At 37.0% G+C, this 27,529-nt stretch overlaps 1 protein-coding gene across 2 annotated transcripts in view; it reads right to left on the bottom strand.

The window, feature by feature from the left end:
* Positions 1–226: 226 nt before the first annotated feature.
* Positions 227–27,529, bottom strand: part of DSC3 (desmocollin 3) — a 51,377-nt gene continuing 24,074 nt past the window's right edge. The window contains exons 7-17 of one of the 2 annotated variants that reach the window (XM_014842240.3): positions 26,495–26,661; positions 23,294–23,428; positions 22,712–22,897; positions 16,834–17,093; positions 16,579–16,721; positions 15,439–15,663; positions 12,999–13,223; positions 10,889–11,010; positions 6,523–6,780; positions 4,178–4,220; positions 227–4,096 (exon numbers count right to left, since the gene is read on the bottom strand). In XM_014842240.3, coding sequence (XP_014697726.2) covers positions 4,194–4,220; positions 6,523–6,780; positions 10,889–11,010; positions 12,999–13,223; positions 15,439–15,663; positions 16,579–16,721; positions 16,834–17,093; positions 22,712–22,897; positions 23,294–23,428; positions 26,495–26,661 — 1,748 coding nt within the window. In that variant the 3' untranslated portion in view covers positions 227–4,096; positions 4,178–4,193. The remainder of the gene's footprint in view (positions 4,097–4,177; positions 4,221–6,522; positions 6,781–10,888; positions 11,011–12,998; positions 13,224–15,438; positions 15,664–16,578; positions 16,722–16,833; positions 17,094–22,711; positions 22,898–23,293; positions 23,429–26,494; positions 26,662–27,529) is intronic. The other variant, XM_014842239.3, reaches the window with a different exon arrangement.

The following is a 27,529-nucleotide window of genomic DNA, read 5'->3' as shown; positions in this document are numbered from 1 at the left end:
TAGATATAGATACCACTTGCAAAGCTGTGCCTCAAATAGTGACCTCCTCCCAAACAGTATATATTAACGATGTTGACAATTTGATAATGACCTGATGTCTAAAATACTCCCCAGTACTACAACCAAGACATTACAGAGCATCTCTATTCCCATGCCAGTCTCAAGCACAATTTTTCAATATGATCACCTTGGAATCATTTAATCTCTAAACAGAGAAAAGACAAAATCAAGTTAACATTGTTTTATTACCTTCTATATCTGTAAATATTACTTTACACATCCAATTTTTGCTTACTTTAACCTGCCATGTTTTCTTTAAAAGCAAAGTCACTTCTTTGAATAGCAAAATTAAAGCTCTGTTAGAAACGTTGCAAAACAAGCCTTACTGCATTTTAGACAGTTAACTGCTTCCTTATAAAAATAAGAAAAAACAGTCTGCACACTTGCATTAAAAATTCAAAAGCATTTGCCAGAGAAAAAAAATGAAAGCTTTAAAAATATATTTTCTTTCACACTAAAATAGCATAATTTTCATGTTACACAAACAAGGGAAGAAGAACACTACATGTTAAAAATAAGACTTTAAAAAGAAAATTACCCTTACGAAAGAATAAGTCGAAAAATCTAGATTTCAGGGGCAAATTAGAAAACAGAAAATGCAGCATCAAACAAAAACTTTTAGACACATATCTAACTGAAGGTCTTCTAGCTTAGTGCCCAGAGGGCGCCATGACAAATAAACATCCCCTATGGACCCGTGTCTATCCTGCATAACCAGTTCAGGCCCATTCCGTAAATATCTCCAGACTCCATGTAGTTAGCTCTCTTCTCCTTGATTCCACACTCCAAATAAGGTGAGCTGGGGAGAAAGGGTTGGTGACACCTCCCCGAAATCAAATATAGCTGCCACAAGCTTGAGAAAAGAAGGAAAAGGAAAGGCCTAGCCTAGGAAAAATTAAATAGCAAGCAATGTCGCCTTTACTATCACTCAAGTCCCTCTGTTAGCCTCTCTCCTGCCATTGAAGGCCTGAGTTTTCACGTTGTTCTCTGACTGTCCGAATACTCCAATAGAGCATGTGCTCTCCCAAAGTTCCCTCTCTCCCCAAATGACCACTCGATCTTTTTTCTTTCCTCTACCCAAAATTCCTATTTTTTAAATTATTTTAAAAATCCTTGTAAGAAAACAATCTCATAAAAATTAAGTCATATGAAAGGGTGATTGACAGTCTGCAGTCTTTGCCACCTAAGTGTTATTGACAACGTTGGGAGAGATTTGGGGGGCCTGATGGGAGGGCTAGATTTACTTTAATCACACCAACACCATTTTAAAACAGGGCACTGAATAGGAAAATGACATTTTATAGTTCCTAGGCTTTGATTAGGACACAGTGCAAACGGTGGGCTTTGATTTTAGGACAATCATGCCCCACTCAATCCTTTCAGTAAGATTTGCAAACCCAGCTCCCTTTATCCTCTAAAATCTGACCAAGAGGACATGGTTAATTGGCTCTAAATGTTTTTTACACATCGGTTGGTAGGAGAGAGAAGGAAAATGGTGATAGAGGATTTACTTTCAACAGAATTAGGTTAAATAAAGTTTTAGTAATAGCTTGAAGAAAAGCATTTCATTTCTGGAACCCACCCCCTGAGGTCAGGGAGCCCTAGCTGTGATAGTCTTCACCAGCTTGCACCCAATTTGTAGATGTGGAAACAGGCTGCAAAGCAAATCTACCGTTCCACCTGGTTCCCTCTTTCCTTTCCAATGAAACTAGAAAAGTTTAACTAGCTGTATTCAGTTTTAAACAAATGACACAAATATACATGAACTATTTCCTGACGTGCTTAGTTATCAAGCAGCACATAAGAACTAAACATAAGAAGTTCTCCTTTTTTTTAAATACTGTATTTCCATTGTGGGACATACCCCAGTCTCATTTTAAATCATGATCATCTTCTCTTTTGTTTTTCATTTCATTTTAAATGTTGCATTGGTTGTTTTATTTATGTGTGTCTGTGTATATATATATGCGTGTGTGTATATACAGTCAGTTTAAACTATATTCTTACAGAACATGGCCACTTCATGAGCTAGCTCAACAAATTCAGCCTACAAAGTCAAATTTTGTGGGGAGCGGGTGGCGGGTGGGGAATAGGTCTCAATTCCTTACAGCTGCAAAATTTTTAAGTTAATTTTTTTTTTTTAGGAAGATCAGCCCTGGGCTAACCTCGGCTGCCAATCCTCCTCTTTTTGCTGAGGAAGACTGGCCCTGAGCTCACATCTGTGCCCATCTTCCTCTACTTTATATGTGGGACACCTACCACAGCCTGGCTTGCCAAGCGGTACCATGTCCACACCTGGGATCTGAACTGGCGAACCCCGGGCTGCCAAAGCAGAACGTGTGCACTTAACTGCTGTGCCACCAGGCCAGCCCCTTAAGTTAATTTAATCTTGTTTCTCTTCCAAAATTTTCTTCAACTAGTGATACCTAATATTTGTTGCTATGTTTTATACTGTCACTTGAAATGAGAATACAACAATGTGACACTAGATTTATCATAAGATTAGACATTAGTTATTAGAAGTTTAAACACCATCGCTATGGGGTAGTTTGCAAGGTCTTCCAGGGTCTCCATCACATGAACAACTTTGAGAAGCACTACATTTAAGCAACATCTTGGAAGATATGAAATTGCACCTACGGCTTAAGTTTCACTACATTCTTTTAATTCTTTACAGTATTTTGTAATATTTACCTGCTGTAATAAGGAGCAATGTATTTTGTTTGATAATGGTAGTGAATGGAGATGCATGCTTACCCCTCGTTCCTACTCATAACTATGATGGGAGCTTGTTTCTTCAGACTATACGACATAACCACAATCCACCTGGAGCTAACATATTCTAATTGCAAATGACTACTATCGAGAGAAAACTGTCATATGTGCTAAGCTTGTAAATGGAAATATGAAAGTACAATACCCTAGAGAAGAAAAGTAACTTTTTCTCAGCATAATTTTCATTACAGGCAAGTTATCAATAGTAGTCTTGAATCTCAGGAAAAAAAGTGTTAAGACTTGTGATTACAATCTCAATAGAAGATCTTAGCATTTTTCTTTTAAAATATTGGCAATAACTCTCTGTACGGTGAATATAGTTTCGTTTTTTGAGAATCAGAAAACTTAGACATATTCCTCATAACAATCCTTTTGTAAACCACAAAACACACTTTCAAAACCACAAAAACAGCACAAATTTTTGGTCTACACTTTCCTGGTGTAGTTTAAAGTCGTGGCTATCTATTTTTGAGCTCTTTCTAGGGCAACTGAGTAGACAAGACAGCTCCTCACGATCTTATTGCTAACCAGAAGAAAAACCAAATTCTAGTAGTCTTAAGGGCTACTGATGAGGTGCTACTGGTTTTTTACAGCTAAAAGATCCAACATCATTTGCCATTGTGTTTGATATAATCCTATTCCACTTAAATCTAAATCTGGAACAAGAACAGAACTTCTGGCCCAGATAGCTGTTCTGCTATATTCAATCAAGTACAGCTTAGCTATTGTTGGACTAATATTTACCCAACCTATTCACTGGGAAAATATCTATAAAAGAGAGCAGGTCCTTTATAGACCTTAATTCAATGCTACAGCACAAGATTTGTCTATTTACTCAGTGGTAAAAAAGGCAAAATATGTTTTAACATTTTAAACTTCTTGGAAAAGATATGCAACAAACTGCTATAAAAATACACATTGGTAAATGGCACAATTCACAATTTAGAAAAATCGCTATATATATTCATATATATATTAGAAATTGAAATTGAATTTTACAATATCCCTTTTGGAATCCTCCAGAATGTCTGGTAAAGACACGCCTAATTGTAGCACTTTAACATTATCTCTTTGTGCACGTTTCTGCTAAGGCAGTAAATTTGGCTTCCAAATTATTTAGAAAGTCAAGGCCATCTTCTTCCTGCTTTTCACTGCAGCAACCTACAGAACCAGCTGGAGATCCTCGTCCTTCATAGTTGTATGTAAGGACGTAATCTTGGGATGGCACGTGGTCGTCACTCTGATTACACAGACGCAATTTCTGTAAAATAAAAAAAAAGAATTGTATTATTGCTTTAAACACATTTAAACATATGAACATAAAATTTATTTTTTTATTTACCTTTTATGTTTAATTTTTAACCAGTGTGTCCTCTAACGGAGTCCTACACACAAAAAATGCACACGATTGGTCGATATCACAACCACACCATAAAGTCAGTATATTTTACATTTCTAATAATAGATACAAATAAAAAATTATATATGCAAGTGTTATATTTAAGTACATTTAAGTTATCATTAAATGCTTATTCCTAAATTTATATTTAGAGGGCAGGCTAGTCCACAGCATGGCGACAACACACAAAGTGATTAAGAATCTGACCTTGAATAGTCAAACAGTCCTATTTCGAGTCATAGCTCTGGCTTTACCAACTAGCTATACGAGTTTGAGCAAGTTACTAAACATCTTTAAGTTTGACTCTCCTTACATCTACAATGGGAATACAGACAGTGACTGTCTCCCAAGATCATCATTAAATGATGAAATGAGTACATGAAAAATACCCTTTATACATCCAGGACATAGTAAATGTTTAAAAAATGTCAACCAAAATTGCTATTATATGCAGTTATAAAGTAGGTAAGAATTACCTCATTGGCTTTAGAATCAAGTCTCCGAGATAGCCAAAACATGATAAAATGAGAGATGCATAGTGAAATTAAAAATAATCAACACATCGGGGCTGGCCCAGTGGTGTAATGGTCAGGTTTGCGTGCTCTGCTTCAGTGGCTAGGGGTTCCAGGGTTCGGATCCCTGGCACAAACCCACACACAGCTCATCAAGCCGTGCTGTGGTGGTGTCCCACATACAAAACAGAGGAAGACTGGCACAGATACTAGCTCAGGGACAATCTTCCTCAAGCAAAAAAGAGGAAGATTGGCAACAGATGTTAGCTCAGAGCCAATCTTCTCCATCAAAAATAAATCTGTATAACCCACACTGCAAAAAGTGGGCCTTCAGAATAGAGAAGCCAAGCATTCGGCCACGCATACCCTCACTGTCTGTCACTGGCCCATCTGTCGACTTGTCAACTCCTGTGCGTTCTCCCTTTCTCACGTGTGCCCATGCCCTCTCTAACTGGGAGCTTATTTCCTTGGTTTATATTATCAAGCATCTTTCTTGATGGCCTTTTTAGCCTCGTATCCCATTACCTGAGGAGCACAATGAAGAATACTCCTAAGAGTGCTTCTTAAGCATCACTCCTTCTCAACCTGATCTGATGTGATACTGACTGTCTAGAAACAGAAAAAGGATTAACACTTGAATTGGACAAAAAGAAAAATATGCTATGGGCACACGATAAGCCACAGCCATGTCCTGGAATGTTGCCCATTTGCAGTCTACTAAAGGATTAAGGGCTTCTGCTCCAGTGTTTGTGTTAGAATGATACTGGAAGCCTCTGATAAAAAAAAGTGAAAACTTAGTAACAGAAAGAATATTTGATCCAGTGGTTCTCTCCCTGAGCTGCACATGTGAATCACCCGACAAGCTTTAAAAAAAAAAAAACCAATGAAATCAGAATCTTTCAAGGTGGAGTACGGGCATTAGTATTTTTTAAACGCTCCCCAGGGGATTTTTTTTTTTTTAAAGATTGGCACCTGTGCTAACACCTGTTGCCAATCTTTTCTTTTCTTCGTCTTCTCCCCAAAGCCCCCCAGTACATAGTTGTATACTCTAGCTTCAGGTCCCTCTGGTTGTGGCATGTGGGACACTGTCTCAGCATGACCTGACGAGTGGTGCCATGTCCGCACCCAGGATCCGAACCAGTGAAATCCTGGGCCGCCGAAGCAAAGTGTGAACTTAACCACTCGGCCATGGGGCCGGCCCCCTCTCAGGGGATTCTGATGTGCTGCCAGGATTGAAAACCCCTTATTTAATTGCTCCGTCCTTTCACATCCTAGCTCTCTTCTGAGTAAAAATACTTTATATTTGCATGGTTCTTTTTGCATTAAAAATAGTTCAGATAGATCATATTATTTAATGTTCATCCTAGAATTGTGTACACATGCTTTGTTTTCACAGAGAAATGCAGATTTGATTTGTGGAGTTTTGTGATTGTGTGGAATGAGGGTTTTTTCCCCCATATTCTTCTATATTAAAAGCATTCGTGAGGTAAACACCCAGAAATGAAACGTAACTTTAGTGAGGGATATTGGAAACCTCGAATTTTCATGAAATTCTAGAAATTAAAAGAAATATGACATGAAATAAAATCCCCTTTATATGAAATAATGTAACAAAATCAAAGAGCAGGGGAAAAAATAGCCAGAGAATGAGAGAGAAAGAGGATACACTGAAGAATACAGAAAAGCAGTTTCTGAAAAATATATGCTCATTTCAATTTCTTATTCTTCTCCACTTGGACATGTAATCGAGGAGTCAAATCACTTAGGGAAACTCACTTCACCAAGACGGGGCTGAGTGAAACTATGCCACTCTGAGTAAGTGTATCTGCAGTTGTCCGTGTCCACATGTCCCCCCCTGCAGGAATCCAGGGTGTGATGGTGTCCGGCCCCTCCGCACGATTCCAAGGTCTGGTGTCCTCCTTTCATCAGTTCAATGGTTTCCTGCCCTCCATTCTTGACTCCTGATCCCAGAGTACCACAAAAGCCTTGACTAGAGTTGTTGACTGTCTGGGTCATAAACCCATTGCCAGAACACTGAAATAAAAATAGAAGACCATTCGTATTGGGAGGAAATGGATTACAAGTAAAGTCACAAGAAGACAAGGGAGAGAGAACATTTTTTTCAACCTTGTATTCATTTATTCATTCATTCAACAGATATTCATCACTTTCCAATTAGGGGCCTAGACTAGGGCTGCAAAGATAGATCTGGTCCCTCAGTGGCTCCAAGAAGTGCTTATTCCAATGAGGCAGAAAATAGATTATTACTTTAAGAATATAATTATTCTCCTATAGGGGTGAAGGCAGAATACTATAGGAGCACAGAGAAAGAGTATAAAATCCAAACCCAGAAAGGGTAAGCAATGTAGACTGGGAAAACTCTGAGCCAAGGGACTTCTACTGAGAGATGTAGAGAAGAATACAGCAGCCGCAGGATGGCCTAGCGGCAAAGGCAAATGGGATGCTTTAGGGGACCTCAACCTCAGCCCACTGAGAATGGCTACCACATAGAGTTCAAAGAGCAGGAGAAAACTGGAAGGTCATAAAAGGCCTGAAGACATAAAGATCTACACGCCATGCTAAAAAATTTAGACCATCATGGAGATCACAGGGATTCAAAGAAGGGTTTTCATAACAGGGGAGGAACATATTTTAAAAAATCATTCTAAGTAATAATGTGAAAGACAAATAAGAAAAAGACAAGTTTAGTGTCATGGAGATCAAACAGGTCACTGAATTATTCTAAGTGAAAAATAATAAGAATCTAATTCAAAGTAGAAGCCGTGATCATTACAAGAAGTGGATGGACTCCAGAGAAAGCTTACTGGTGGTTAGATGGACGAGGCAGCAAAGGGAAGGGTCAAGAATCATTCCTATGTGGTCTGCTGTGCAACTAGATTGATGGTACAACTCACACTGAATTAGGGAAGAAGGAAGTGCTTACGGGCAAGAGGAGGGTGAGCAATTCCATTCTGGATGTGGTTAACTTGAGAAACTTGTGGGACGTCCAAGAGGAGTATATAAACATGTGGATCTGGAGCTCAGGTGAGAGATTTGAGCTGGAGATAGAACGCTGGGAGTCACTACCTTATAGGTGGTAGTTGAAGCCCTGGGAATAAATGAGATCACCCAGAGAAAATTGCAGACTAAAAGAAAAGAAGGTTAAGAATAAAATTACAAGAAAAATCACATTTTAAGGGGCAGACAAAGGAATTACAACTGTGACAGAATTGATCTGAAATAGCTATTGAGATGATAGAGGGAACCAAAGACGCATGACTAAAGCCATGTAAGAAGGATTACAGTAAGGAGGTCAATAACGTAGAAAAAAAACAAAGTAGGATAAGAACTGGTTCAAATAAAGTAAGCAGCCATAGGGTTCAAGTAAGAGTGGCCATTGGTAAGTGAGAGAACAGGAAGTGACGTCACAGAGAAATCAAGTATAAATCTTTATTTCTAAAGGTTCAGCTTCAAAGAAAGAGATATGGAGGGAACTAGAAAAAGACGAAGAGTCAAGGGAATTTTTTTAAATGAAAAAGACTGATTGACTAAACATGAACTTAATGCTGGAACTTCACACCAACCCTCTGCGCCATAGGTGGGAGGTTGAGTTACAGCGGTAACCTCAGCCTGTCAGTTCTCATTACAAACCATTACTTTCATGACAAGATCCCCATTATAATCAGGTTTCATTGTGCCATCTTCTTACCAATTTATTTTTTTTTCTATTTAATATGCAGAGCCTCTACCTAAACTAGAAGATTTTCAAGTTCAGAAGATTTACCGAGCCTGAAATATATCTATAAAAGTCATACATACTATCTCACTGCCTTAGAACAAAATGCCAGAAAAAAAGAACTGAAAAGTAGCCATTTGGTGGCACTGCTACTCTATATGTTTTGTTTAGGTTGCTGCTATAGTAAATTTCTATTACAAAAAACAAAAATTCTGATTATCAAATCTCTTTGATGGTATAATTTTGTCATGATAAGTACATGTTCAGAGATCATATTTCTAAGCTAATGAAAGGAGAAGTGAAAATAAACTAAAATCAAGGCTGAGCCTACAGTGCTGTTTCACATTCTCCCTCTCCTCCATTCCTTCCTGCCCACCTCTCCAAGTGCATTCCCCAAAGTTTATTCTCACAGAGGATCAACAACTCCTCCTCCACGTCAGTGATTTCCACATTTACGCTCCCAGTTCTGATCTGTCACCCAACTCCTAACTCCATCTGAATGCCTTTAACTCAAACTCGGATCCAGAACTAAAGTCACCACTCTTACTCACTGTACTAAAATGAGTTTATATGTGTACTATGAAATTTTGTTACAGTTTGTAAAAATATGCCTAAAATTATGTTTTGGTATAAATTACTAATTCCAAGTCCTTTTGAGCAGTGTTCCTAACAGAGAACAGGTAAATAAGCGTGAGTATGATATGGTGAAGTGGCGATCAGCTCTTGCATCAAGTGGCAAAGAAAAAATATTAGGTAAAGCTCAAGCATTCCATTCTCAGACATAAAATTTGCTATCTACACAAGGACTATCAAGGGATTGAACCTATTTTCTGAATAGGGAGGTAATTACAGGGCTCCACATGTAGATGTGTAGATGGGCTATGATTTTGCATAATGATGGAGAGATGAAAGGGAGAAACAGTCGATAAGAAAGGCATCTTCACTCTGAGAGACAGAAAAGGCTTGATAGATCGCCACTGTCCCTGGCTACAGTATCTGTCACTTTGACTCCACTTTTTACTTTGTCCCTCAAAAGTAAACAATCTTATATGTTTAAAAATGTCCCTTATCCATCTCTATTTTAATATTTCAATTACCATCATCCTAGTAGACTCATCTCATGCTTAAACTGTCAAAAGAGCCTAATCCTTTGTCTTCCCCATCCCCGACGTCTTCCTATTCTGGTTGATCACCCTACTGATCCAGCATCACACTGCTCACATTTTGCCGTTTCCGTGCAAAGTCTTGACTGGCTCTCTCACCAGGAGAATAAATCCAAAGTCTTTAGTGTGGCATATGAAAGTCCCATCTCCCCTCCTTGTTTATATGCTCTCCCCTCCAGGCCTAATTTAAGTTCAAGCCTCTATTCCAACACATCATTTCTTCCATTCCAAATCAATTTATTTGCTATTTGTTGAATAATCCCTGAAACTTGTCATGTCCTTTCTTATTCTTTAGGCTGTTTTCCTGCTCTTTAGCTATTCCCACCATCTCTTCACTTTCAAGCCCTTCTTCTTTAAATTACAGAGTAATCTGTACCTCTTTCACCAGGACTTCTCAGTTGATCCAGAGGCCATGAATATACTCATGTATCATAAGTATCTTTGAACTCAGTCGGGGCTCTATCATATTGGTGCTAATGGTTTATTGTCATCTTCCTATTTATTTTTCCCATAAATGTAGACTGTATTCCTCATAAATAAATTGAAATCTTTTTGAGGGGAGAACATGCCTTGTAAGAACTTTTTTTATATACTTCCCCAAAAAACAAGAAGCATGATGCCAAGCTCCTCAGAGGTCCCAAGAAATATATAAGGAAAGAGAGTGGCAGTAGTCTTCCAATCTCCACCCCCACACTCCCCGCACACTTTATTCAAACAGGTATTTCTTTGATATTTTCTTAGTTTATCTTGAGAACTTTTAGCAAGTTTATTTTTCCCATTATAAATGGTCAGAGTTAGATAAACAAATAATATCTAGAAATGCACACTGTAGAGAGCAGTCAAAAAGATTATATATAAATATAATATATATAATATAAATATATATTTATATATAATTATAATATATATTATTATAAATAATATATTATATATAAATATAATATATATAAAAGATTATTATAAATTCAAAACATCAAAGAACAAGTCTTAAATCACAACACTATGATTTAAAAGGAATAACTTTTAAAAAAGACAACTAAAACGATGCATTGGTTTAAGAAATTTAATAAATGCCACTGCATAAGTATTTGAATATTGACAGATAAAATACTTACGCCTACAAAATCGGACCAAATTAAAAATATAAATTAACTCGTAAATCTTGAAAATACTTTATGAGGATGAGTTAAAAAAAATTGTGGGAGATACTCAGAGATAAAAAGTCATTAAAAAAATTACTTACCACTTTATCATCTCCAGGTGCTTCTGTGTTTGATATAATTAAGTTTTGTTGTGCTAAATCTTCAGGAAAACATTTTTTTTTTCTGGCACCAACAACTCCACATACTAGAGTTAGCAACACAGCTGAGTTAAAAAAAAAAAAGTTTAATATACATAGAATAAAATACTTATCTTTTATTTCTTATTATCTAAGGTTCATATGAGGAAAATCAAGCTACTCAGCATGGTCTCCCATGAATTACCTTGGCCTTTGTAAATTAATAGGCCATGATTTAGCTTACAGTTTAAAATTTGAAGTGATGATATGTATATTTTGATTGTAGTCCTCGTTAATAGTTTAAATTCTACCCATCATATTAAAGTATTTAGAATCATGAGTTAAATAGTAAATTTTTAAAAAATGACATTTATGTAAGACAAAACTTTAAAGAGATTTACTGATTCCCAAAAAGATGCTTTGCCTATATGAGGACATGACAAAACAGATGTTTTCCCAGAATAGATTTATCTCTAGGTGTTTTAAAACCTACTTTGTATTTGGTCCATTCAGAATTTTCATTCTACATAACTGTGGGAGGTTGAATATGTGATAATGAAGCTAACAGTAATAACAACAATAATTCTTTACAATGTTCTAAAATTCTATAGGAACACAGCCATGCCCATCATTTAAATATATTCCAGGCTGCTTTCTTGCTACAAGGGCAGATTTGATTGGTTACAACTGAAATCACATGGTCTGTAAAGTTTAAAATATATACTATTTGGCCCGTTACAGAAAACATGTGCCAACCCCAGTCTATTCTCTGTGGCCCCCTGTTACCTTCCTGGTTACATTTCTCCCTCCACTCCCCGTCATCCACTACTCTCCATGCAAACTGGTCTCCCTGCCATTCCTTCATTTCTCCACACACACTCTCACGATAGGGCCTTTGAACTGACTTTCCCTCTGACTGAAGGCTCTTCCTCCAGGTATTCCACTTGGCTGATTCTTTTACTTCTTCCAAAAACCATCAAAGATAACCTTCTCAGTTAGATTTGACCTAACCATCTACTGAAAATTGCAATCACTAGCACCAATCCCCCACACTCACCCACACACTCTCTACAGCTCTACAGACCCTAACCAGTTTGCTTTATTTTTTTCCTCCACAGCATTTACTGTATTTGTTTACTGTCACAAGGCTGACTGTTTGTTTTTCTTTGTTTATTTTTGTCTGTTTTCTTGATGGATGAGTCCCAAGCACCTAGACACAGTTTCTGGCATATAGTAGATGTTTGATATATATTTATTTTGTCGAGGTGATGAAAAATAACGAACAGTTATTGGAAAAATACCATACACTGTTCTAAGCTCTTCACATGCATTAACTCAATTAATCTTCATGGCTACCCCATAAAGTAGGCTACTATAATTATCTCTTTTTACAGATGAGGAAACCAAAGCACAGTTAAGTAACCTGCCCCAGGTTGCATGGCTTGCAAATAATAGGGCTGGCATACAAACCCGGACAGTCTGGTTCCAGAGTCTTGGTCTTAACCACTAATCCTATCACAGAACAAAGGAACAACAGCTAATCTAGGCTAGAGGTTTCGATAGAAATAAAAAGAAAGGAAAAAATATGATACCATTGAGAACTACACAACTGGTGAGAAGGAGGTTAATAGAATACAAAACTGGCAAGATATACCCAAGAAGAGATATTGCTGTGATCTGAACATCTCCCATAAGTCTGTGGCTGAATGGTGAGAAAGCATGAAATGAAAATGGCTCTTAGTGTAATTTCATAGAGCAGAAGATTCAGATTGTTTTATTTAGCTCAGAAGATTTAGATTGTTTATTTAGACCGGGAAATAAAGCTATACGTTGACAGATTTGGCACAAACTAAGGCATTTTCAAGAGTTCTGTCCAAGTATGACATTTTTTATCTCAAAAAGGATCTTGGTCCCTCTTACAGAAAATATTCAATCAGAACTCAGATAATACAAGGGAATTTGTAAAGGGGACTCACACGTGATGGCTGGGTGGACAAGATTACTTTTTGAAGACCTTTTCCTGCACTCAGGTATTTATTACACATTTTAACTTTAAGTAAGTAAAAGGACTTACAGAAAAGTAATGCCACACCCAGGAGTATCGCAAGGACGGCCCATTTTCCAAGCGTCACATCTGCACTCCTCGAAGCTGCCAGACACTGACTTGGATAATCACAGTCACACAGATTAACTCTCAAGGTTTTTGTCGCAGATTGACCTGCTCTATCTTTTACAGTAATAGGAACATTATATTCTTGAAATGCAGCATTCTTCCAATAGGAAAGACGGGCAGCTGTATCTGAAAGAAAATAAAAGAATTATATTTTTAATGAACATTTATTCTTCCCTTGACATTTGTTTCACCACCCTTATTTTTAAAGACATTGTTCTCAAGGAACTGCCTGCCATACGAAACGAATAAAAATGGATGACGACCTTCAACCTTTTCAAGCACTAATATTACCATATATGTGTTGCCCATTGCAACTTTTTAGAAGAGAGGCTTAAAGAAATAATTTGGCATTGGAGTGACTCAGTAACATTTCAGCAATATTTAATATTCCCTTATCTATTCCCTTATCTACAAACTAATGGTGCTAGATTTGCTCTTAACATACACTTCAAGCATTTTTCTGTAGTACCAGTTTATGGCACTCATAAAGAATTAACACCAATCATTACACATAAAGGATGTCTTAAGTTCACATTCTCTTAACCATTCACCTTGTGGTACCTGTCCATTATCCTTATGTATAGGGCAGTGTTTCAAAGCACAATAGACCCTTTGTTATTAATGTCTTCCCTCTGAAGTCATCTCAATACCACAAAGCTAATTAATGTCACCCAGACTAGGTATAAGGCTTACACAAAAACACAGATATTTATATCATAGCAATATGTTTTGATCAACTGTGGTATTTCCTCAATAGTCTTAGCATCGTATTTTAATGACTTTATTATCAACTGACCAAAAGCTTCACACACCTTCAATGGCAATTATAACCTTTTGAGTTTTGCCGTAAGTGAAATGACAAATTAGCATAATGCACATCCTGGAAGTCATCCGTAAGTTCTAAGTCCTTCTTAAAGGCCCTGTTATAGCTGCTAAGAACTGCAAAGATTTTTGGCGGCACTTCGTACTTAAAGCTCCCCAGAGGAATGTGAGTGACTACTTGGGTTTCGTTGGAACCCTTCAGGATCATACTGGGCTCAAGGTAAAGTCTTCAAGCCCTCTCCTCCCTCAAGACCCCGAGATGAGCCCTGTCACGTCTCCTTCATTCATCCTAGTGCAGCAGCCTCTGAATTTTCCTCGCTACTCAACTCTGCCCTCCTCAAATTGCCCTAACGTCACCAATGTCAACTTTTGAAGACTTGAGTCTGGGTACAGCACTGCCTTACCAGCACACTCCCAATGCACACCTGCTGTCACCTCCTGTACAGGTGTCAGTCTCCTTTGCCTGGTACATAAGGCCCTTCACCCCAGATGCCATCCTTCTGCCCACTCAATCTCTCGGCATTCCTACTAAAACCTTCTCAACTCTAACAACACTGATTACTGATTCCCCTAGTATTTTCCTTCTTTATGCATATTTATCAATCAATATTGATTAAACAAACATTTAGTAAGCAGTTAGTATCTCCTAAGCACTGGGCTACGTGCTGGAAATACACAGATGGATTATAAATATCCTGAGAAACACATGTATTGGAGGCGAAAAGTAAAAGGATGATAATACAACATGAAAGGAGCTATAAAAAAGGTAAGAAAAGGTCACGGTGCCACTCTTTCTACTTCAAGAAAGACTTCATAGACATGAGCATCTGAACTGGAGTCATGACTGTCTTGTTGATCTTTCTATTTATCCCCAGAATCTGGAACAGTGGCTGGTGGATAGTAAGTACTCCATAAAAAATACAAATTAATATCAAGCTAAGAAATGGGAAGAGGGTATTCAAGGCAAAAGGGGACAGCATGCACAAAAGTCCAGTTGCATGAAATAGCACAACATAGTAACAAATCAGCAGTGAACTGTGGCCGAAATATAGAATACTACACTCTCCAGAAATCACTAGCACAGGAGGCTCCCCTGGAAGGCTCCACCGTCACGCCTCTGTCCACATCTCACCAACTTTCCTTCCAGAACTATAGAGTGTTTGTCCCATACACCCAGATTCCTCATTTCCGGAGTTTGTTTACAATAAAATTTAAACTTCCCATGTTCTGTTCTCTCTTCCCCTTACTGGAGTTACTTTAAAAACACAACAAAAACAATTTGTCTTAATGATAAGCTGCCCAATATCCTAACAAGCTTTTTTGTCTTTGTTGTAAATGTAAATTTTGCCTTCATAAACATTACGATTTTTCATTTTATATACAACATATAACACAGACCTCATACAATATTCATAAAAGGTTAGCCTTATAAAATATGTTAATGAGAATATTAAAGTAAACAAGTAAATCCACTTTCAGTTATTTCAGAGCATATAAATCATTATTTTTGGTTAAATACCATTAACTTTGGTAAGGGTCCATATTCTACTGGTTTCTGGAGAAGGGTTTGCCAAGCTGAAATAAAACGGAGCACCATGGATACGTTCGTCTGGATCAACAGCTGAAATGTCAATATAACCCATCTTTGGTTTGCAGATTACTAAATAATTTTGAAGTATTGCCGGTGGATTATCATTCACATCTTCAATGTTAACTACAAGTGTGCCAGTACATGATCTACCACCTAGGAAGAAAGGGAAAAGATTCAGAGTAGTTTGTAAATGCTTTCATAGCTTCCTAAGGAAAAAAGTCAACTAGATCCTATATATATGTTTTTTTAAAATAAACTCCGATTATTAGAGGAAACAGTAAAAACAACATACACGGACAAATGAAACCTCCAGACCATCTAAAATGAGTTACTACTGTTGATAATGTCAGATATAACTGCCAATAAACCTTTTACCAAAATTATTACCAAACGATAAAAATAAATGTCTGAATTTCAAACTCTCTATTTCCTTGGGTTCCTTCTGGTACAAATGTTAATAAGCAGCAAAGTGGCTACAGAAAAATTATTCTTATCTCAGTGCACATTTCAACCACCTAGGGAGATATTTAAAATATATGATGCTCAGGCTCCCTAACGAGGGATTCTGATCCAGTTGGTTTAAGGGAGTGTGGTAGTGTCCACACAGGAATATTTTTTTAGAGTGCTGGAAATTATTTTAACATGAAGCCAGCCAGAGCTGAGAAACTTTGGGTTACTTTAAGGGACAGGGTTCAGGGAAAGGACCATTTTGACCTAATAATCAGCTGCGTCATTTAAAGGCTCAATTTAAAGTGACATAAAGAGATCGAGAAGAGTCTAGTAAGACCATTTCACCTCGTCCTAGACTTAAGTTCCGTCTTTGTCCTTTAACATAGGATCTATAGGCACCTAAGGTTCTGCCATGCCGAAGATGTAAAGATGAATAAGACATGGTTTCTTGTCCCCATGCAGTTTCACCTCATTAGACGATTAACAGAAATGGGAACAGTCTTTAAAGTAATTTCTAAGAATTCCATATTCTTATTACAAGAATAATTCTGCACAAGATAAATTGCAGTTTATTCTCCAATTCCTTTCTGAAATATCATGTTAAAACTTTTTTTTTACCTTGGTCTATTGCCAGGACTGTAACATTATACAAGTCATTTCTGGGAGTCACAGCCTCCCTGTCCAGGGTTTTGGACGTTATGATTGATCCCGAAAGCTCATCAATGGTGATCCACTCCTTAGGATCATGCAATTTTTTGTACCTGTTAATAAAAAATAAAAATAGTCTTCAGCAATATGAAATGTATTAAAATAAGTTACTGTCTCAATTATTACAAATACAGTATTTTTACATGGTTATAGATTTCTTTGTACCTTAAGCCATTGCTACTTCTAGTTTCAGTGTCATATGCTTTATAGCCATTGATCTTTGTCCCCACTGCTGAATTTTCTTTAATCCGTACATATTGGGCTGCAGGACTACATTCAGGCCCTTCATCCTGATCCCTCACACGAACTGTGACCAAGGCTTTGTTCACAGTTGCCATTCTGAGTGCAACATCTCGAGTAAACGGAGCTTCATTGCTCACTCCAATTTCTAAGATCACTTGACGGTTTTCTTCATAATTCAGTGGCTTCAAAAAAAAAGAACATGTATATCAATATCACTGTAAAATACCTTGGGGATTTCAAATAGCAAGTGAACTTTTGTAAATATAAACAGTGCTGCATAAATGCTAAGTTCCCATTTAGTCAATGCTGACGTTCATCCTTTGCTAAACAAAGAGGTGAGTCTTCACTAAGCCTTTAACGAGAGTGGTCCAAAAGTTTCTGCACGGGGTTTTGTAGAGTTGTATAAAAGCAATTCCTGAAATATTTGTATAGTTCATTCTTACTAAGGGAAATTATTCTGAACCTGGAGATAACGCAAAAGGATGACAGTGTTCTTATGACCCTGCTTAGAGCACTGTCTTACGGACCAACCTATGGGTCCTCTGACTCTCCAGGGGAACACAATGTTGTTTGACTTACTGTTTACTATTGACTAGGTCCTAGATATTTTACACCTCTTATAAAATTAGATGTTGACTTAAACAAAATGGAAAAAGTACAATGATTTTATTTCCTCTCTGCTAGAAAAGACATTCCAAATGTTATATTTTAATTATCCCATAAGGCATATAACTGAGCGATCTTATTTCAGCTTTTCCTTTTCTCAAAATCAATCCAGGTTCTCATTTCTTCTTAGGAATCTGCTTTGTCTTTTTGCTGATTCCTTCATTAATGAGTTAAGTAAAACTTTTACCCATGCTATCTATTTTTATGAAAATTATATATATTTTTTTTTGGTGAGGAAGATTGTCACTGAGCTAACATCTGTGACAATCTTCTTCTATTTTGTATGTGGGACCCCACCACAGCATGGCTTGATGAGTGGTGTGAAGGTCTGCACCTGGAATCCGAACCTGCAAACCCCGGGCTGCCCAAGCGGAGCACGCGAACTTAACCACTACACCACTACGCCAGTTCCTGAAAATTATATTTCTGACAATTGGAGAAGTATACTTCGGCACTGTCTGCAGTTTATCCATGAAATTCTCACAGTGAAAATGCAGAGGAGTGAGAGAACTATGATGTGCCTAATGATACTATTTATAATCATCATCCCCATTTTACAAAGCAGGAAAGAGGAGAAGAGGAGATAAACTGATTTTCCCAAAACCAAAAGATATCATTTGAGCTGAAGTTTGAAGCCAGTCAGCCTGGCATGAGTCCATTTCTCTCACCACCACACTATAATCCCTCAGGTATACAATGCTGCTCAATTGGTTCACTAGCCTCTACAAATTTTTAAATCAATTCTTTGATGGTAATTGATTTTTAGACAGCAAATCAAGCAAAACCCATAAAATACTATTTTACACTGTACTGCAAAATTAAAGTACTAACAACAAAGTTGAAATACTAACATCATGAATCCACTAAGAAGTCAGGAAGATTTCTGAATCATAGAACCCACAAAATATATGTGAAACTCTGTGATTTTTTTATGAACACTCCAGGAACTAAAGAGTCAGGAGGGAAAAAGGATTAGTATCTGTTTATCTTTTGCTAATGAACACTATCTCACAAATTACATGTGTTGGTATGATCATGCAGAGAGTCAGAGCATCTCTTGGCAATGAGAAATGGATGGAAATTCAGGAAACAGCTGCTGCACTAGAGGAGACGCAGTTATTCAATCCAGAGCCTCTTGCTAAAGCCTTAGAATTTCTTTATGTAGTTTTTTGGGGCTTAAACTGGATATTGTTTTAGTGGCTTAAAACTCTGGAGGTTAGAAATCTGATGGGATGAAATCAATGATTAATGAAGAGACATGATTTCTCTTCTATCACAGGGTACCTTTTTGTTTCATCAATTGTAAAAAAAAAGATGTCCAAAAATATCCTGCACTGAGATGCTAACAACTTCCTAGAAAATGAAGTGTTTTCTTGCAGAGAATGACCGAGAACATCTTCTTCTTCATTCAAGTCCGTATGCCCTGCTGCTACTGATGATGAAATAGAAAGAAAAAACACTGAGATGGAAAGATTACACAGGACTCAGTTAAAGACTGTATCAGCTCATGCTCTACAGTTCCAGAAGAGTTATCTATTATGGAAAATTAAAACACTAGTCCCAAGAACACGTTAAGACTTTTAAAAAGGTAATAATAATGTCCTCCAATTTGCCGAATACTTTCATTTTCCTTACTATAATTGAATAGCTCCTAAGGAGGCAGAGAGAAGTATTATTTGCATTTTACAGATAATACAGACACTAACTTTTCAAGATCACAAAACTATGCAAAGCAATTTAACATGGTGCTTAAGTGCATATCCTTGGAATCAAAGAAATCTAGGTTCAAATCCTCTCTCTACTTCATCCTAGCTGTGTCACTTTGGGAAAGTTTCTTAATTTCTCTGAGACTAAGTTTTCTCTTCTGTACAATTCTTGAAAGAGCAAAATTTAACAATTAGAACACACAGTATGTGCTTTTCCCTATAGGTTTTAGTAATCTCTCAGGCTGTCGTACAGGCAAATGAAGGGGCAGAGTGATGAATTTATTATTAACAGCCAATTTAGTGTAATAATAGGAGACACCAACTAATAAGGCAAAGCTTGGAAGCTTTGTTCAGCTAAAAGAAGTAAACCTCATCAATCTTTGGTTTAACCTACTGATTACTTAATCCTATAGGGTATAAAGAAATGAATGAAGTGCACACCCATCCGGAACACAATCCCGCCTAACAAGGAAGGACCAGTCATTGGAAGAGGAGGCTTCCTTTAAGGCAATCAACACAGTGATGCCATTCATCACTTACTCAGAACGCACAGTGGTTCTGAGTAAGGGCTCTGCGTCAGGCATATCTGGGTTTGCATCTTGGCTCTATCACCTCCTAGCTATATGAACTGGGGCAAATTACTTCACTTCTTTGGGCTCAGCCTCCTTGTCCAAAAATGAAGAGTGATAGTAACAACCAGGGGATTGTTGAGAAGGTTAAATAAATCTTTTAATCCAATGGAGTTTGTTTTGTTTTTTACAATTTCGGAGAATGGGAAAAGAAGGAAAATAAATTATTTTTACCAAGCAAGCCTAACATTGATATGAAAACGTAAGAGAAACTGTGCAAAGGGAGAAAATTATAAAGTCTTTTTTTTAATTGTAAAATAGCGGTAATAATAAGACCTTATCCTAAAATATTGTGGGAGACGTGACAACTAACTATAACTTACATAAAGTGCCTAATATCATTCTCTGTAACATAAAACATGCTCAGTACATGATAGCTACTTTTAAAATGCTAAAAGTATTTCCTAGATGTGCAAACTAGAATGCAATAATAAAATATAAGTGCAATTATCTTATGTTTAAAAATAATGGAAATAAATGCACAAAAATTTTATTAGGAAAGAAATGTTCTATATTCTTCACAGACAAAGCAGTAAAGTATCACTATCTAATTGCTCCCTCCTGGGGGAATCCTGGAGTGGTACCCAGAAGCTGCTGACCAGAAATGAAAGAGACGTGTATTAGTCACGTGGAGTGGGACATATTCTAGAATATAGTCTACAATTTCTGAACATATTTGGAAACATTTTTCTTAATATCTCTGTGATCAGCACTCCTTGGGTAAAAAAAGAAAATCCACTCCTTGGAATTCTGAATAGGAAAATATTGAATGTGTTGACATATATGTGTTTTTATTTTTAAAATATACTCTTTTGAGAAAACATACTAAAGATCACTTTGTATTGGTAAAAAAATAGTCACAATAAAAATTTAACTTCTAGGGTTACTTAAATTTTGCCTCCCATAAGCAAGACAAAACCATTGAAATAAAATAGTAATAATGGGTCTTAAACAATGGCCTTGAATGGGCAAGACCTGAGGAGTAGCCTTCTGACCAAGCATTTAGAGTGCTCTAAAATGTCTGAACTTAGATCTTTGACTTGAGCTACTACAGTTGACAGGATCTATCCACCTCAGATCTCAAACTATTCCTTTGACTTATTTCCAGAAGGAAGTCTAGGTGGTGGGGGGCAGGGCATGGAGAAGGATGTCCAGGAGAAATCTTTTACAAAATATCTGTCGCCAATCACATCAATTTTGTGGCAAATGCCTGTTCTACATAAGTGTGTCCAGCTTTGGAAACTGCACTTGATGCACAGGAGCCCTTTTCAAAAGAATTATACACCCCAGCCCCTCAGCCCACCCTGACCTCAGCTGCAGCTGTGATGGACACCTCCCATTTAAGCTGAGAGAGTCGCATCTCAAGCACACAAAGATTCAGCTCTTCAGAATCAAAGTTTTTTCCAAAGCTAGAAAGCTCCCACTTGCAGGTACAGTCCAGCCCAGAAGTAGAGAAGAGTTGAGGCTTCCTTGGGGTAACTTTCAATCAATGGAGCATGGGCATTGAGGATGAGAGTTGATGGATAAATGCCCCAGATACTCATCTTAGAGGAGTTAATTCTCAAGTATGTTCTACATGGTCCATTGCATGACTGAACACTAGAGGTGATTAACTTAACAATGTCGACTTGGCTGCCTTTTCATTCCTTCCTTCCTTTCTCATTTTCACTCTAGCTTCTGGGATCCACTTCCTAAATATCTACCTTCATTGAGGTCTGTGTCTTGGGCTCTGGTTTTTAGAGTCCAAATGAAGACTGGATGGAATTGGACCAGTAAGGAGGAAAAATGATCAGTACTATTTCCTTATTTCCTCTCCTATTACTCTCAATTATAAAGCTTCCTTTTTTTAAGTAGTTGGTTTTAGTATTCAATTTGAGTAGATCATATTATAGAAAACTGATATGGGGAGAGCTTTATGTTGAGAGCCATCTGGAACAAATACATTTGACTATTCACATCTAGACAGAACTTGCCAAGCCTTAGTACATAATCTCTGGAAATTCTTCCAGAGGAAATAATTACAAATGGAGATGCTTACGTACCAAAGTCTCCACCTTCTCGCTATTGGCAGACAAGCTTCGTTTATTCAACGAATGATCCCTATATCCGCCCACAGGGCAATTTTCTTTCTTGTTCTAGGCTAGGAATATAAAACCAATGATCCTTCCTAAACAAGGCTTTTTCTGCCCTCATAACCTGGACCCTAGAACGTAAGAGTGCAACCAAAAATACAATATGTAGAACAAAGATTAAGTTCATTCAGTGCACCTTTAAATGGATCAGACACAACTAGGCATATATTCAAGAGAGAAAGAATGAGGAGAATATGAGCTTCTAAATTATATGATGTAAGGAACAGTTAAAGGAACTGGGAAAACTTATTCTAGAGAAGGTCAGTCTCCATTAAACATAACAGCCTTTTCAAAAGAATTATACCTTTTCCATACAGTATTAGCAATAAAACCCGGAGTAAAGACATGGGATATAAGGAGAATAATTTAGTCACAATAGAAGTAAGGACTTCTGAGAAGCAGAGCTCTCTAAATATGGAATAAGCTGCCAATAGAGATAAGGAGATTCTTACAATTGAGAATGTTCAAGCATTAAGTCAGGTAAATAATAACTGGCAAAAAAATTACAGAAGAAAGGCAAACATTTGATGGGAACAGTTGGACTAAATAGAGTAAGTTCCCTTCCAACTTGTAGAGTCTATGAACTGAAACTGTTTAGTTGATTAAACCAGTCACAGATTAAACCTTGTTAACTTGCCAAGTTGTCAATTATCTGTTATTACTGTACCTTTACAACACACAGAACACCTTCATTAGTTTCTTTGTCTGTACTGATTTTGAAATGTCCATTTTCATTGCCCTTTAAAATGGTAAAATTGGCTCTCCAATTGGCAGTGTTCATTAAATCCTTATCTTCTATAGATATTCGTAAGATTTCCACATTGACTGTATTTTCCTCTACTGATGCTTCATACTGAAACAGAAAGAACTCAGTGAAAACTTACTGTATGAAGAAAACTTTGAAAAAGAAAGTAAAATGTTTCTTCCACTTCCAGACTGCTTATTCTTATAGTTTTTGCCTAGATTGTTTTAAAACCATGAATCACAAACAGTATTATTTCATTAAGGATTATCTTTAAAATGAAACAACTTCACTACAAATGGAGAGTAATGTTACTGATCTTTAACAAGAGGGAGATAACATAAGTATCACTATGAATAAATAAAAGATATTTATGTGTCTGCTATTTAATTTTATTCATAAAATAAACATATATACTTCAAATTATGATAAACATTTTATTAATTCAGATTAAATAACAAATGATAATAGGTAAAGTAGAGGTAGATTTTGATATTATATACTTACAGCACTTTGTTTGAAAGTGGGTACATTGTCATTTGAATCTTTTACTGTTATGATGCACGTTGATGTACCTATCAATCCAAAAAATTGACCGTCCATATCTTGTACTTTCATTATCAATGAGTACTTGTCTACAACCTTAAAACAAAGCAAATATTAGCTTTGAAAACCTTTGTTTAAATTTATAAATGAAGCTTCAATTGTACACTCTTCTATTTATGTGTATCCATGCTTTTATTTGATTGCCACATTTGCATATACACGAAGAATTTAGCAGACGGGGTAAAACTGAAAACGTAGGCAGACGTTAAATTACAAAGCACTATACTAAGAATTTAGACTTATGCTTTAAGTAGCAAGTAATAGGGAAAGATTTTGTGGGAGTCACAGGGAGAGCACAAAATAAGAACATTTGAGCTGCAGAAAGTATATTCCTAATTAAGGTTGAGCATAATTTGGAGTGAACTGAGCTGGAAGTCAAAGAAACCAGTTAAAGAGTTCCTGAAACAGTCAAAAACAGGCGGTCCAAATCTGAAGCAGTAGAAATGAGGACAGAGAATAAGAGTGACAGGAAAGTGAGGTGGGAGTCAGAAGGGAGTAGCACTTGATAACAGATTCCATATACGAGTTAAGAGAGAAAGAGGGATTGAGAATGATGCTCAGGTGTCCTACTTGGATAGATGGGCAGATAGGGCTATCACCACCCAATAAAGGAAATGTTGGAAAGACAATTCTCTGAGGAAGTGAATCCTAGCAAGGCTGGGCAAGAAGGGACAAAAAACTATGAGTTTTGTGTGGTATACATTGAATTTTATGTGCCTATGGGAAATCTAAGGAGAAAAGTCCAGAAGGCACCTGGATACATGGCCCTATACCTACAGGAGAGACCAAAGCCAGAAATACTGATCTGGGAGCTGTCGGTATGTAGATGCAGGTTGAAATAATGGCAAGAATCAGGTTATCCTGGAGAAGTTAAAGGATGAGAAGAGCTGAGTATACAAAGAACAGTAGCATTTCAAGCATAGGGGAAATAAGAAGGCTAAGCAAAAGACACTAAAAACAAAAGATTAAACTAGGGGGAGAACCAGAAATCCAAGAGAAGACAGAGTGTCAATAAGTGCCAACAATAGACAGGGGCATGAGGTAACTGTGGGATTTGGCAATTAGGAGGTCACTGTTGAGAATGGAGTTTGCAGATGGTATGTTGGTGATGAAATAGAGTCATTAGTGTGGGATACTGGAATTGGCCAACCCAAAATGTGTCTCTTTGGTTAAGTACAAAAGACTCTTAAATAAACTCTGATGCTCCCCTTTAATCCCCTAAAAGAATTTAAGATAGAAGCCCTGTCGCCAGGATAATTCTGGGTATCGGTAGACTGTGAGGGTCCTTGCTAAGCTCATTCTTATCAAAGTTCTGTCTACCAAACATCTGCTTTTCTGTTTCCAAGTCAATTGTCTTCCTCCCCTTTGAAGTCCTAAACTACTACTCCCAACATCCTCCTTTGTCTTTTGCTGAAGATGGTATTTAAGGTGGCACTTCGGCAATTCTGGGGAGTTACTCAACTTTGCTGGATTTCTTCCATGTACACATTATTAAGTTTTATTTGATTTACTCCTATTATTCTTTCTCATGTCAATTTAATTCTTAGACCAACCAGAAGGACCTGGAGGGTAGAGGAATTGTCTTCCTCCCCTCCATTAGCTTGTGACATAACCACCTCAGCTGCTTATCTCTTCGGTCTTACTATTCTTGAGCCACTCCATTTGTTGTTCCATTTCACCTCATTTTCTATCTCCCCCTAAGTATTCCTCAGTCTTCATTTTACTTGTCTCCCTGCTACATTGAAAATTAACATTCACATCCTGAAATGCTCCTCCCAGAGGCTCCAGGACCCTCTGATACTCTGTTCTTTCTTCCATTAAGTGCACTATTTCCTTATCTCCCTTGTTCATTTCTTTACTTCCTGTATTCTTCCCCATAAAATCCTATTAGATTTTTTTTGATCAGGCAAACAAATCTGGGTTTGACCCCAAATCTATATGTGTAACCTTAAAATATTTCATTTTTTCTAAGTCTTATTTTTCAATCTGTAAAAAAATGAGGGAAAAAATCCTTGCTTTCCCTCGATTACCACATCATCTCTACATATTCCTCCGATACAAAAACACATTCACATTGTCCCCTTCAAACTTTCCCATTTATTTATTATTACCATTATGTGCTTTATCACACAAAATGTCCTGCCAACACATACAGACAAAAATAAAAATAATAGTAAATAAAACCTCTGTACTACTTTTGATTCCTTTTTATAAGTTCTCGCCATCTCTCCCTTTTCCTTTGGCATCAAATCCCATCGATTTCTTCTGTATAATTATCTCTCCCTGTCATGTTGATTCTTCGATTTATGCTATTCTAATTGCAGTGGGAACCGCTGAAGTGTTCCAATAAAGCAACTTTGTACATGTGAAATTGATTAACGTGCCTCAGTCAATAATGCATAACTCTGAGTTAAACGTAGGCTGATAAAATGGACAGAGCAACAACTGATTAGAAGATTCAGTGTGGTAATTTGACTTGGGCAAGTCAATCAATCTTTCTGTCACACTTCTCCTCTAGAGATTGGGAATAACATCTATCTAGTCAAATAGGAAAATTATAAGGATCAAATAAAATTATGCATAAAGAATTTGAACATAAAGTACTATATACATGACAATATGCTACTACCTATCCTCCAAATAGTGTTACAGATTTTTAATAATTCATCAACCTTGTCTCAACTAATCCTTTCCTGATAAAAAGCACATATCTACAAGATCTGAATAGGAATCATGGAACAAGCAAAACTAATTGTCCTGCATGAGGAAACTAAATGTCCTACATGTCCTAACTGAGCTGGAACTAACTAGCCACACACAAGAAATAAAATAATATTCAATAAGAACAACTTTCATAAGAAATATCTTTTGTTCTCACTCCTTCTAAACACCAGTTGACCTGTATTTCTATTCCTTATGGTTTCTCTCATATAAGAAATAGAAATTACATAAAAAAACAGGTAACATGACCAGGAATTCTTATTATCTTATGCCTAAATAAAATACAATTAGAAACTCCAAGCCCACAGGTTGGCAAATTACAGTAAATGGGGAGAGGCACTCAAGCCCCCGGGAAACGATATTCTCCAGTGTGAAAGCTACCTCTCTGTCCAGATAAGGAGAGACTGTGGTGATTACGCCTGTGCTGGGATGCACGGAAAAGAGCCCAGGTGATCTTGGCCTCTGCTCCAAAATGCTATACTTCAGACGTGTATGCATCGTGTCTGGTTCATCTCTGTCCGTGGCACAAACCACCCCCACTGTAGTACCTACATGTTTAAAAGAAGAGTCTTTCATTTCCAGAATTGCAAAACGTGTTGCGCAATATCCACAATTTTCAAATTTTAACAATGGTGGTGGAAACCTAATTTAAAATATATTTCTTACCAAAGGTATTACGTCTTTAGATAGTACTCATGAAGATGACTTCAAATTTATAATATGAAATACCTGGATGCTGAGAATCAAGGTACACTTTTACTTTGCTCACAGTTTAAAATGTTTGATAGTAAATTACTAAAAACTTATTTACCCGGCATTCAAGAGTAATTTCAACACACATTCCCACATAGTGCAATAACAAACCTAGCTGGAGAGAGAAACCATGTTTCCTGAGTAAATTGGATTTTAACAATTAAACTTTTGATTAGTAGCTAAATCAAGACTGATTTGGGATAAAATTGTATAGATGGTCAAGTTGACCTTTCACATCCCAGTCTCCTTTCTGTGATGTTTTTGTTTTTTGCTAGTCTCTGATTTGTCTCATTCTGTTCATCAACTTAGTACCCAGATGCCACTGTCACCAGCCCCACTTAATCCTCAGAAACGGATTTCATACTATTTACCATTCGGGGAGAATTTAAGTCAACTGCTTTTTCAGTAAGAGCTATTAACACTTGTCACCTGTGTGGAATGTAAGAATATTGCCCTGGTAGAGGATTTCAGGTATCGAAGAGCGGACATACTTTATAGCGTAAGGATAGCATTCCAATGCCTATGCAAACGTAATGCATAGATCCACTTTGCCTTAGCCCTGTATGTAAGGCTAGATGAGGAACAAGAGATGGATACACACAATCATAAATATATATATATATATTCATTGAAATATTGTATTTAAGGGAATTAAAAGACATA

This window comes from Equus asinus, chromosome 7, assembly GCF_041296235.1.
Source record: "Equus asinus isolate D_3611 breed Donkey chromosome 7, EquAss-T2T_v2, whole genome shotgun sequence".
Classification (NCBI taxonomy): Eukaryota; Metazoa; Chordata; class Mammalia; order Perissodactyla; family Equidae; genus Equus; species Equus asinus.
This window is presented reverse-complemented; position numbering and strand designations above follow the sequence as displayed.